This window comes from Eptesicus fuscus, chromosome 16, assembly GCF_027574615.1.
Source record: "Eptesicus fuscus isolate TK198812 chromosome 16, DD_ASM_mEF_20220401, whole genome shotgun sequence".
Lineage (NCBI taxonomy): Eukaryota > Metazoa > Chordata > Mammalia > Chiroptera > Vespertilionidae > Eptesicus > Eptesicus fuscus.
The window spans coordinates 37,113,330-37,126,617 of NC_072488.1; the positions used below are offsets into that span (position 1 = coordinate 37,113,330).

The 13,288-nt window shown below is 40.8% G+C and overlaps 1 protein-coding gene across 4 annotated transcripts in view; it reads left to right on the plus strand.

Moving 5' to 3' along the window:
* Positions 1–13,288, plus strand: part of UGP2 (UDP-glucose pyrophosphorylase 2) — a 46,451-nt gene that overhangs the window by 25,745 nt on the left and 7,418 nt on the right. For all 4 annotated transcript variants that reach the window (XM_028154522.2, XM_008147552.3, XM_054727863.1 and 1 more), the window contains 5 exons: positions 7,424–7,609; positions 8,862–8,995; positions 10,145–10,442; positions 11,484–11,681; positions 12,227–12,469. In XM_028154522.2, coding sequence (XP_028010323.1) covers positions 7,424–7,609; positions 8,862–8,995; positions 10,145–10,442; positions 11,484–11,681; positions 12,227–12,469 — 1,059 coding nt within the window. The remainder of the gene's footprint in view (positions 1–7,423; positions 7,610–8,861; positions 8,996–10,144; positions 10,443–11,483; positions 11,682–12,226; positions 12,470–13,288) is intronic.

The following is a 13,288-nucleotide window of genomic DNA, read 5'->3' on the forward strand; positions in this document are numbered from 1 at the left end:
AAATTTCTATTGCAGTGAAGTAAATTGTATGCAAAATGTTTTTTGGGGGCGTGTTTTCTGAAAGAGGATCTATTAACTTCTGATTTTTATAAATGCCTGATAGCTCATAAAGCCTGAGAGTCTCTGGTCTGACTTGAGATGTGGAGGATGAAGAAATGGTCATTGGTGAAGGGAGGTTGCATGAGGGGGGAAAGAGCAGAGGACTACAAATGAGATGGGGCATCTTAGAGAGCTTACCTGTGTTCCTGGAGCACAGTGTGTTGGGGATAGGAGAAAAAGGAGTGAAAGGCAAAAGGGCTAAATCATTAAAGACCTTGAAGCTGTGTCTTCCATTTAGGATTAGATTCAGTTATATTCAATAGTGAAACTCAAAATAACAAAATAAATTCAGACAGAGACAACCCAGAACTAGTATGACAGTGTGGTGGTCATCAGGAGCTGGGGCTTCTCTATCTTGCCACTCTTTCTTCCTCAGTGTATCTCCTCATGATCTCCTAAATGGCCACCTAAGTGAACTTTAGTCATCATGTCTCCATTCCAAACAGCAGGAAGAAGGGTATGTCCCCTACAGTTTCACAGAAACTTCCTGGAATTCTTTCAACTCCCTTCCAGTTAATCACACTGATCAGAACTTTGGCACAAATAGCTACTGGGAGGCTGGGTAATGTAGTCTTTCATTTGGAATGGTGATGTGCCCAGCTGAAAATTAGGGTTCTAAAATGGAAGGGAAAAATGACGTTGGGATAGGCAGCTAATAACTGCCATGTCAGTGTCTTTTTTTGGTGTGTGAATGGTGTAATAAGCAGATAAGCATGTTCAAGTTCTCTTTTTAAAAAGATTGCCCACCTGCAAGCTAGCAGGTAAAGAGACTGCTGCATTAACATAGGTAAGAGGTAAGTAGGGTGCTGACTGATGGCAAGACTGACAGGACTTGATCACCGATCAGGTGTGAGTAGGCTCCTGGCTTAGCAGTTGAGTGTGTCTTGGTGCCCAAGAGACAGGAGTGATTGGAGCCATGGGATTGGAGCAGATTGCCAGGAACAAGGAGGTCTACTTAGGATGGCTTAAAAAGGATCAGGCAGAAGAGGAGGAAAATAGAGTGTGGTGTTTCAGAAGTCAAGGGAAATAGAGCATTTTAAAATTTAGGGAGTATTCAATTGTGTTAAATGCAGCTGAGAGTGCAAGAGAAGTATTAATGTTATGGATATGGTTTAGCAGTTCCAAGGATGTTGACGACCTTGTTAAGAGCAATTTATTGAATGATGGAAAAAACTAGATTGTACTGAGTGAAGGAATGTAAAAGGGAGGTGAAGAAGTAGAGGTGAATGTAGTAACTTTTGTCAAGAAGTTTTGCCTCTAAGAATATGGAGGGAAAAAAAGGATGTGAGTGTTGGAAGGAATGAGTGAGTAAATGTCGGTGTTTTCTTTGATTTTTCAATGACAAATATTTGAATATATTCATGCAGATGGAAAGGAATGGAGAGGGAAAGACTGAAGATGAGATTGGATGATTGAAGAAATGAGGTTTTTGAGGTGGGCACTGGTGGAGAGGTTGCCCTAGGGTGGGAGACAGCTCTTCTTATAACCAGAAGGAAGGGAAGAAGCGAAGATGGAGATACAGGAAGGTCTTGAGGACCTGGTGCCTGAAAGTTGAGGGCATTTTGTATATGATGGCTTTTATTTGCTTTGTGAAATACGAGTTTAGCTCAGCTTAGTGGCTGAGAGGATGTTGAAGCATTTGTTGGTGGACAATGTGACAATGTACATGATTTGTCAGCTTTCCCTTAATGGGGAAAAAGATCCCTGGTCTAGGTATGACTTTGCTGTCATTAAATTAATCTCTAGAAGCTTTCAAACGACCCAGATTTTGGTTGTCGCCTTTAGGAATGTGAAATGAGACAATATGCCTAGCACAAAAATTGGCCCTCAAGACACTGCAGCAAGGGTTGAGTGAATAAGCCCATGTTCTTGGGACACTTCCTGTACATATGGAGTGTCATTCTAAACCTGTTTTTCTGTTTACACAGATCATTTTTTCCAGCAAGCATGCTTTCGTTGAAAAAAAAAAATCTTTCACCTTGCAATAATCATACCCTTGTGAATCGTAACAGGGCAGGTACTGTTAGCTTGTTTGGGCTGTTTGGCATCGTCTCCAGGAATAGCACAAATATGCTACCAAGAACTGGGTTATACTCTTGCTAATGGGAACAGTGTGTCCATGACTGTGTGATGAATTCAGCTTTTCTTCTAACTGGAAACTAAGTTGTGAACAGACTTGGCAAGAAACAGATCATGGTAGACAGTTTTTAAAAGATCTTTTAAAAAATCAGCTTCTGCAGAAAAACTTGATTGACATCCTAGAGGGCAGAATGGTGTTTAAATCTTGTTCTTAAATAGATTGCCAACTACTTACTTTTGTTCATTCTCTTGAGGAAGTTGGGTATTTGACCAATTCTTTTATCCCAGTGCGAAGAGAACAAGGATGGCCTAGTCTTGCACATTTTGCAGGGAGCCTCATGGGGTCTCCCCACCTCACCTATAAAGGTGCCCTACTGTATGTTTAGTTGTACTAGAACTTTTTGAACAGTGAATTCTATTCATGTCTGGAATAAAGAGAAACAGGGTGATTAGGATTGAAAGCACAAAGATCGAACTAGTAATTGACTAACGGATTCAGAGTAACGTTGAGCACATACCAGGCTGTGCATGGTACTCCCTGTTGTCTCCGAACACCATCAATCTCTGTCTGAATAGATGTCTCTGTGCATTCTCCTGAGAGAGCCGAGAAGGGGAAAGTGAAGAGCAGGTCAAAAAATGTCTGTTACTAGGTGTGTCCGGTGCTGTTGCCATGCAACTTTCTGACACAGATACCTGTGGCTTAGGGAACTAAACCGAGGTCTGAGGGATTGCTTTTTGAGGTTCCTGGTGAGGGTGTGGACAGCATGACCAACAGAAAGAACTTCTATTGGCATATAGGGTAATTTATGTGATGGAAAGTTGTGTTTAACCACTAAATTTAACCCATAATAAACTTTAGACAAAGCATCCTGGCTTGCTGTAATCAAACTATTGGTGCCTTTCTGTGTGTGTGTGTGTGTGTGTGTGTGTGTGTGTGTGTGTGTGTGTGTGAGAGAATAAGTCCCCAAACATGGAAGACCTCCAGTGAAGGCTTCTAACAGCAACACTAACCTGACGGTCTGGACATCTCTTCCCTCATCGTACCTTGTTACTACATACCTTATGACTCTTCTTCCCTTTCCCTCCATAGTTCTCCTCAGAAATGGTGTTTTAAGTGTAGGAGTTGGCATTTAGTCTTCCTGAGGTGTAAGCTAAAGCTGAATACAGATTATTTGGTGAAATTCTGAGACTGAAGTTAACCATTGGTGTATCCTTAGTAAAAACTATGCATTACTATGCATTATATTACTACTAGAGGCCCGGTGCATGAGATTCGTGCACGGGGGGTATGTGTCCCTCACCCAGCCTGCACCCTCTCCAATCTGGGATCCCTCTCACAATCCAGGACTGCTGGCTCCCAGCTGCTCACCTGCCTGTCTTCCTGATTGCCCCTAACCCTTTCTTCCAGCCAGCCTGATCACCCCCTAACCACTCCCCTGCCAGCCTGATTGATGCCTAACTGCTCCCCTGCCAGCCTGTTTGCCCCTAACTGCCCTCCCCTGCAGGCCTGGTCACCCCTAACTGCCCTCCTCTGCCAGCCTGTTTGCCCCTAACTGCCCTCCCCTGCAGGCCTGGTCATCCCTAACTGCCCTCCCCTGCAGGCATGGTTCCCCCCAACTGCTCTCCCCTGCAGGCCTGGGTCCCCCCCAACTGCCCTCCCCTGCTGGCCTGATCGCCCACAACTGCCCTCCCCTGCAGACCTGATCCCTCCCAACTGCCCTCCCCTGCTGGCCATCTTGTGGTGGCCATCTTGTGTCCACATGGAGGCAGCTATCTTGTGTGTTGGAGTGATGGTCAATCTGCATATTACTCTTTTATTAGATAGGATAGAGGCCTGGTGGATGGGTGGGGGCCAGCTGGTTTGCTCTGAAGGGTGTCCCGGATCAGGGTGGGGATTCCCTTGGAGCGTGGGGCGGCCTGGGCGAGGGACCTGTGGTGGTGTGCAGGCCAGCCACACCCCCCGGCGACCCAAGCGGAGGCCCTGGTATCTGGGATTTATTTTCCTTCTACAATTGAAACTTTGTAGCCTTGAGTGGAACCAAGCATCCTGCTTGCTCTGTGGCCGAAGCCATTTTTGTTGGGATTTATTTATCTTCTATACTTGAAACTTTGTAGCCTTGAGCGGAGGCCAAGGCAGGCCAGGGCTGCAGAAGCTTGTCTTCCTCCATTGCGGGGGGCAACTCAAGCCTCCTGCTCTCTCCAGCTCCGTGGCTGCCGCCATTTTTGTTGGAACTTATTTATCTTCTATAATTGAAACTTTGTAGCCTTGAGTGGAGGCCTGGGCCGGCCAGGGTGTACGGAAAGCTTGGCTTCCTCCATTGCCAGGGAAACCCAAGCCTCCTGCTCGCTCTGTGGCCGCAGCCTATTTGGTTGGGTTAATTTGCATACTTGCTCCTGATTGGCTGGTGGGCGTGGCTTGCGGGTGTAGCAGAGTTATGGTTAATTTGCATATTACTCTTTTATTAGATAGGATGCACTACTATGCACTGTTGTATAATTGGAATGTTGACTCATGAGAATAAGGAAGAATCAGAAATGCTCATCTTTTTATGTGTTTGGTTGACTGTTTTGTGATGGGATGTCAGTGTTATTAAAGTGAAAAAGATTATTTTGAACAAAACAAGGTTCTGGCAGAGTTTTATTAAAATGAACAGAAACAAGCCCTGGCCAGGTATGGTTGGAGCATCAACCCAATGTGCCAAGGTTGCAGGTTTCATCCCAGGTCAGGGCACATACAAGAAACAATCAATGAATGTATAAAGAAGTGGAACAACAAATTGATTTATCTCTCTCTCTCAAAAATCAATAAATAAAATTTTAAAATATTTTAAAATAAATTGAAACATAATTCTGATACATTGGTTGATTTTATTTTTTTTTTAGTTAACCATTTGGAACCACAGATGCCACTAGCTACATGTTGATTTACATTAATTTTAAATAAATTTAAAACTTCAGTCCCAATAACCACATTTAAGTGCTCAATAGCCACAGGTGGCCACCACAAATAATAAGACGTTTCCATAATTGCAGAAAGTTCTGTTGGACAGCACTATGCCTAGAGTGACAGTGAAAAAGTGCCATTCTGTTGATCTTTTGACTACATACTTAATTATGAAGAAATCTCTTTTTACATTGTTTACATTTTTGTAAAGTTTTCATCTTGAAGTTACAAGTTGCCCATCCTTCAGAGAAACTAGTAAATCAGAACCCAGGTGTTAAACAGTGTCTGAAACCCAAATCCTTCCATTCTGCATTGTTTTCACATGTTTTGAAGAGCAGCATTTGCTTAGATTTGTACTTTTCGAACTGTGTTTATGCTTGTAGTATTCTTTTCATTCTTTTAATCTTTTAATTTAAACTAAGGGTGTGTTGTTATGTTTATTAAATTCAAATAAAGGGAATCAGTTTTCTGATTACTAAGCTAAGACTTCAGAACTTGTATTCTATTTAATATCTGCAAATGGAATAAAAAAGTTTTGTAAGGCTCAATTTGCCATAGAATGTCAACCTATATCTGTATTCCAGGCCTTCATACCAGTCCTTCATGTACACAAGTAAACGTTATTAAACATGGACCTTTTTCTGGAAAAACCTGCATTATTTGGGGACATCCTCAAATATATAAGCCACTTAAAAAAAAGAATGCAAAATGAATCTTGAGGACATTAGGCTAAGTGAAATAAGTAAGTCACAAAAAGACAAATGCTGTGTGATTCCACCTGTAGGAGGTATGCAGAGTAGTCAAACTCACAGAGGGAGAAAGTACAAGTGTGATTGCCAGGAGATAGGTGGAGGAGGGAGGGAATGCACCTTGTTTCTTAATATAGTTCCAATTTTGCAAGATGGGAAAAGAGTTCTGGACATTGCACAATAATGTGAATATACTTAATACTATTGAACTATATACTTAAAATGGTTAAGATGGCAACTTTTATGCTAAGTATATTTACAATTTTAAAAAAAGAATGTTGTAAATCTGGTTCTCCCAACTTTGAGAGTATGTTGACTATTCCTGGCCCTTTGCATAATCATACATACTTTAAATTGGCTTATCAGTTTTCACACAAAGAAATTCTTGAGATTCTGATTCGAATTGCATTGATCAGTTTGAGGATAACTGACACCTTTATATTGGTAAGTCTTCTAATTTATAAACATGATAAATACATCTGATTTTATCTTTTAAGTTTTCTCAAAAGTGTTTTATAGTGTTCCATATAGAACTCTTGCATATCTTTTGTTAGATATACTACTAAATATTTGCTATTTGCTATTTTTGATGGTATTATAAAAGACACATTTTAATCAATTTTATTATCTAATCTTTATATATAGGAACTATCTTTTAAAATCACCTTTAAAGTGTCTTAAGCATACATTCTTAAGCAAATGTGAAATACATTCACATTGTTGCACAACCAATCTCTAGAACTCTTTGATCTTGCAAAATTAAAAATCTATACCCATTAAACAAAAACTTCCCATTTCTCCCTACTGGCATTCCTTGGTAACCACCCTTCTACTTTCTGTCTGTATGAATCTGACTGCTCTAGGTGCCTCATATAAATAGAGTTGAACAAGCATTTGTCTTTTTATGACCACTTATTTCACTTAATAAGGTTTGTCCATGTTACAGCATGTGCCAGAATTTCCTTCCTTTTTAATGCTCAATAATATTCCATTTTATGTATATATCACATTTGTTTTATCCATTGATCTGCTGAAGGACAAACTTAGGACTGAATGGAGGAGAATGGCAAGGAATATTTTGGTTTTGGTGTTTGTCTCCTTTGGAAGAAGGAACAATGTGTGATCATATATAAACTTCTCTGGAATTGAAGTAGATCTGTTGTGCACCAGAAATATTTATAGGCTTGATGAGTTTTGTGTATCCCATTTGTTATGTTGATGCAGATTGGGAATTCTGAGTTTCTGAAGGTAGTCTGAAAGGACTGCATGTTCTCACCAGCCAGCCAGATATTTGTGGACTGTAACTTTCCCCCTTCTGGTACTCCATTGTAAATGAACCACTGAACTACTTCTGTGTGCCAGGGAAGTTGCCAGTACTTGCTTTTGAATCAGAAGGGCCTGTATGGGAAATACAACTGAAACTTTCCACAAAGAAAGCAAAACTCTTGAAGGAAGTCTGAAAGTAACCCTGGGATTGGTCTGGTTTAACCTTTCAGAAAGCTGATTGAATTACTTCTATAATTCTTTTTTTTTTTTTTTAATTTTATTTTAGATTCAACCCTATGAAAAGATAAAGGCCAGGGGCTTACCTGATAATGTATCTTCTGTGCTGAACAAGCTGGTGGTGGTAAAACTCAATGGCGGTTTGGGAACCAGCATGGGCTGCAAAGGTCCAAAAAGTCTGATTGGTGTGAGGAATGAGAATACGTTTTTGGATCTGACGGTTCAGCAAATTGAAGTGAGTAACATTTGGCCTTTCTCACGAGCTACTCAAGTTGTTTTTAGTTCTTAAGTATTATAAGCATTACTTTATAAAATAACAGATGTGGATTTGAGGTAGTCAGGGGGCTTGATATCTTTAGTCTCTGTTTTTATATATAAAAAGGTTTGGTGTTCCTTAGGGCACATCCCTAGGGTGATGTAAAAACGTTTGATCTTTAAATAGCATTTGTGATTGCTGAAATCTCTGGACCTACTATTTGGATTCCCTTTGATGTCCCCTCCCCTCTCCCCGATTTCTAGTGGCAGCCTTCGTCACAGCTGGGATGATAGAGCTTTATTAACCCCCTTTGGGGGGGCTTGGGAAAATTTCACATATCTGGTTAGATGCCATGGGCTAAGAGCTATTCTTGGTTTCTCTCTTACTATAAAGTCATTAATCACAGACCATAAGCTTTTCAGGGGCAATGGCCTTTTTTCATCTCTTTATCCCTATTTTCTAATATGGTGCTGACCACCACAGTAATACTAGCAGTAGCAGTGGCTAACATTTATCCAGCATGTACTGTACACCAAGTATTATTCTGAGCTCTTTACATGAATTGACTTATTTGTTCCTCTCAACAACTCTGTAAGGTAAGTATTGTCATCATCCCCATTTTATAGATGAGGAAACCCAGGCACAGAGAAGTTGATTTACTTGCCCAGGGTTCCCCAGCTAGCTAGTAGGTGCAGAATGGACAGTCTGAATTCTAAGACCTTGTTATCTTTCCACTCTGTGTTGCCTCTTAGCTCTTTCCAGAGATTAAAAAGATTTCAGTTGGGGTATGATTCACAACTCCTGACATAATCCTGAGAATAGGGAGCCATGTCTTTGTACCATTGTACTTTCACCCCCACAGTGCTCTGGACACACACTAAATGCTTAGTCAGTACTTGCTGAGGTCATAGGGCCCTCTGGCTGGGCACACAGCTCAAGGCAGACTGGTGGGGAAGAAGGTGTCCCTGTTCTACTGCTGACCTGCCACATCTCTGGGCCTCGGTTTACCATCTGCAAAATGTAGACAATAGTTTGTCTCAAAGAGTTGCAATTTAATGAGCAAGTAATGGTGAATTGCTTATCAAAATGGTTTATACTAAGAAGTTATTTTTTTTCAAGACTAATATACTTGGCTACAATGTTTTGAACGTTTTGTGATTAATAAGAGTTAATGTTATACCTTTACGCAAAAGAAAAGTCTGGATAATCTGATTGTCATTTTCCTTCCTAGCATTTGAACAAAACCTACAATACAGATGTTCCTCTTGTTCTAATGAACTCTTTTAACACAGATGAAGATACCAAAAAAATACTACAGAAGTACAGTCACTGTCGTGTGAAAATCTACACTTTTAATCAAAGCAGGTACAAGGAGTAAAAACATTAACTCTGCGGGGTGTTACTCCTGGGAAAGGACTTCTTTGTCTTGTTTAAACAGAGCAGCCTCAAGATGTACATTTGCCAAAGATTCATGTTTGCAAGTGATTGATGCTTTTAGAGGCTGAACATTTGTGGTATTGCTACAATCACTGTATAGGTCTGTAACCTCCAATTCTTAAAAGACAATCTGCTTGAGATCCTCTTCATGTCCAGAGTTTTTTAGGATAGCTTAGGTCTTTGTTTTCTGGGGGCATATTGGGCTCCAGGTGGGGCAATGAAAATTTTTCTATATTCCACAATATTGATAACTTCTTTCCTATGGGAAGGAATTTTTTTAACATCCTAATACAGGCTTGGGGGAAATTTAATAGATTCTAGAGAAAACCATCTACTTTGGGGAAAGGAGAGTAAGTGAAAAAGGAATTCAGATGAATTGTGATAAAGCCCAGGCAACTGCGGCTTCCAATTAATGACAGACACGGGTCTATGTGAATTTGTACGAAGGTATATTTCTCTGTACCTTTACTTTTTTGGTGTTTTTTAAATCTGTTTTTCCAAGGACTCAGAAAGAGCACAGGTGTTCTGTCTCCATATTCGAGTTGGTCTTTAGTCTGTTTCAGGGCCAGCTCCTCTTCCCCCAACTGCCAGCCTCTCCACACGCGTTCTCACTAGGAGTCCACTAGGAGTCGGGAGCAGACTTCCCTGAGCACTAACCTGCTGTTGATTTTCTGTGAAAGGAAGAGTACCACCTCTGAATAGATCTGTTTATAGGAATGGACAGCTTTTCCAAAATAGGTTTTCAGGGAAAAGAACTATCCCATGACCAAATAAGTTTGAGAAAACTTACTTAACATATCTCCCCTCTTGGAGAGTCATAAAACATCAATATCTTAAAAATATGAGGTGCCCTTCCATCTGTATGACCACGGAAAACTTTTTGTTTTGCAGCAAATATTACTATCAAGGAAACTGATTTTTGAGCACAGATAATGAGATTTTCTTAAATGGATTCACATCTGATTAAATTACTGATAGTCTGAAAATGAGGGAAGTTTAATTTAAATGCATTGTTTTTCTTGAAGGTCTGGAATGCTCCATAGAGTTGATATTGAAAAAGAACTTTTGTTTTTTAAGGTACCCTAGGATTAATAAAGAATCTTTACTGCCTGTAGCAAAGGATGTATCATACTCAGGGGAAAATACAGAAGCTTGGTACCCTCCAGGTCATGGTGATATTTACGCCAGTTTCTACAACTCTGGTTTGCTCGACATCTTCATTGGAGAAGGCAAAGAGTATATTTTTGTGTCTAACATAGATAATCTGGGTGCCACAGTGGATCTTTATATTCTTAATCATCTAATGAACCCACCCAATGGAAAACCCTGTGAATTTGTCATGGAAGTCACAAATAAAACACGTGCAGATGTAAAGGTAATATTGAGAGGAAGCATTTTGGGGATTCACATTTTGTAGGCTATGTAGTTCAAACTTTTTTTTTTTTTAATTGGAAAGTCTCTGTGTGAAGCAGAACACATTTACCCACTTGATACCATTGTAAGAGAATGAAATAGTGTTGTGTAGAGCACCCTAAATTCTGATTGATGTAATATTATGTATATAAATCCAGATTTAATGCTATTAAAACCATCTTTTGGGGGGAATAATCTATATGGGCAATTTTAACTAAAAACATTTCCACATATATTTATAACAAATCTGAAACATGTGAAAGCACTTTCAGTAGGTTTGTTCAAACCTTTGTTATTCTTCTAGTTTGATGCTTACATGTCTTTAAATTTGATTTAAAATTTTTTTTTAATTTTTATTGAATTTATTGGGGTGACGAAATGGTATACAAGGTTTTAATAATTACCCCACAGGGAGTAAAAAAAGTGGGCAGTGAATACTAAAATGGTCAGTCCCTGGGCTGGGTTCTGTGCCTCTTATAAATGTCCACATCCCACAAGAGTGAATACTCCCCTCTCCCCACACTGCTGTGGCCTCTGACTGTAAAAACATCTCTAGGCTGAGGCCAAGCAGGGGGTCACTTCTCATCCACTTGTGCCTGTCTTCCCTTTTCTCCCCTTATCCTAGAGCCAGTCAGAGCAGGATGTGGTAGGACTGGTTATTTGGTGATAGACGGTGGTTTGGTAAGAAGAGGAATGCTGTTCCTGTAGCCAGCCTTCAGAAAGTGAGGAGAACTTTGATGTGATGTACTCCCAGGGCCTTTATCATGGACAAGAGGGCGGATATACTATATAAAATGACAGACAGCCTACATTATTTTCTTTGGTTCTGTCTTCATAAGTATATTGCTTTGTATCACAGGTAGAATCACTACCAATGCTTTTTATTTCTGGGGGATTTTACTATCAATATCTTTTCTGTAACATTCATAGGCTATAAACAGTGTGGTGTGGATGTAGTTGGGAGGATGTGGGGCACTCACGCACTCTTCTCTGCCTTTTCTAGGGTGGGACACTCACTCAGTATGAAGGCAAATTGAGACTGGTGGAAATCGCTCAAGTGCCAAAAGCACATGTTGATGAGTTCAAGTCTGTATCAAAATTCAAAATATTTAACACAAACAACCTCTGGATCTCTCTTGCAGCAGTTAAAAGACTGCAGGAGAAGAATGCTATTGACATGGAAATCATTGTTAATCCAAAGGTAAGCCAAGGGCCAGCTCACTGGTCCTGAGATCACTTTAGGCTACACACAGACCCCCCCACACACACCCTCTGGCCTGTCCAGTGCATTGGTCCCTCCTCTGCCTAGCTAATCTCTCCAGTTCCTGGCCCTGTCTTCCAGTCTACACCCAGCTCTTTAGTGTGCTGAGCCATGGTGCCCTTACTTGGCCCTGGGCTATGGTAGTGGCAGGAACACAGGGCTCAAAAGCAGAGAGCTTACCTCAGCTTTCTTGTGGCTCTGATACTTATAAGCCTTTTGGCCACAGGCACCTTGCATAACTTTTCTAAACCTTCAGTTCTTTATCACAAAATGGAAATATTATTGAATGGAAGATCTGTGACGCTGAGAAGAGATAACATATGTATAAGTACCTGACTTACGGTAGGTAGGTGCTTGATAAATGTCACATCTCAAAATTCTGTTTCCTTCAGTGGTTCTCTGAAGCCACTCCCCAAATATTAACAAACATGGAACTACGTTGTTAAGACTTGTATTTCTCTCCCTCTCCTCTCCCTTTCTTACAGACTTTGGATGGAGGCCTGAATGTCATTCAGTTAGAAACTGCAGTAGGGGCTGCCATTAAAAGTTTTGAGAACTCTCTAGGTATCAATGTTCCTAGAAGCCGTTTTCTACCTGTGAAAACCACATCAGATCTCTTGCTTGTGATGTCAAACCTCTATAGCCTTAATGCAGGATCTTTGACAATGAGTGAAAAGCGGGAATTTCCTACAGTGCCCTTGGTTAAACTCGGCAGTTCTTTTACAAAGGTACGTAATTATAAAGATATGATATACATGTGAATTGGAATCTAATCACAGTCTCTGCTGCTGACCGATCATATTTCTACATCTTTTGTGCCATTTAAAGGGAATCGACCTTAGAAAATAAAGCTGTAACTCACTTTTGAACTTGATTTCTATAGAGGAGAAAGGAATGTTTAAATTTTGGAACATTTTATCTTATTCTTTTCTAAGACTATTACTGCTTTCATCAGAAGGAGAATGTTAATTCTGGCTTAACAAATACAGCCCCTACATGTACTTGGCAGTGTTCTAGGTCCTAGGTATTTAACAGTAAATAAATAAAAGGGGCTTGCAGCCGTGGAGCTGGCTCAAGGCAGGGGAGTGTCCAGGCACATTGATGGTGCAGCTGTTTAGCAAACATTTCAGAGTGCCAGTCACAGGCCCATACCCAGCACGGAGGACTGTGGGAACAACTACCACTTGCTAAGATGATGTGCATTGTTCCTAAGACCACTTCCATCAGAATCACCTAAGGCGTTTGTTAAAAAGGCATAGTGTGGCCGAGTAGGAGGAAGCTGCACAGACATGCTCCCAGGAACAAGCTGGAATTACAACTGAAATATGAAAAGGCTTCCTGAATAATCAAGGGAAAACTCACAGGAGAGAACCCTGATACCCAGGGACTGAAGCTAGAGACGGCATAGAAACTGGTAGGAGGGGTAGAGGTGTGAAAGGGTTGGCCAGGCACCCACAGATGGCAGCTGAAGTCCTGAAGAGAGATCTCAGCTGTGCGGGGTGCCACTGAGAACTCTGGGATCTAATCCTGAAGCTGGGCTCCCCTGT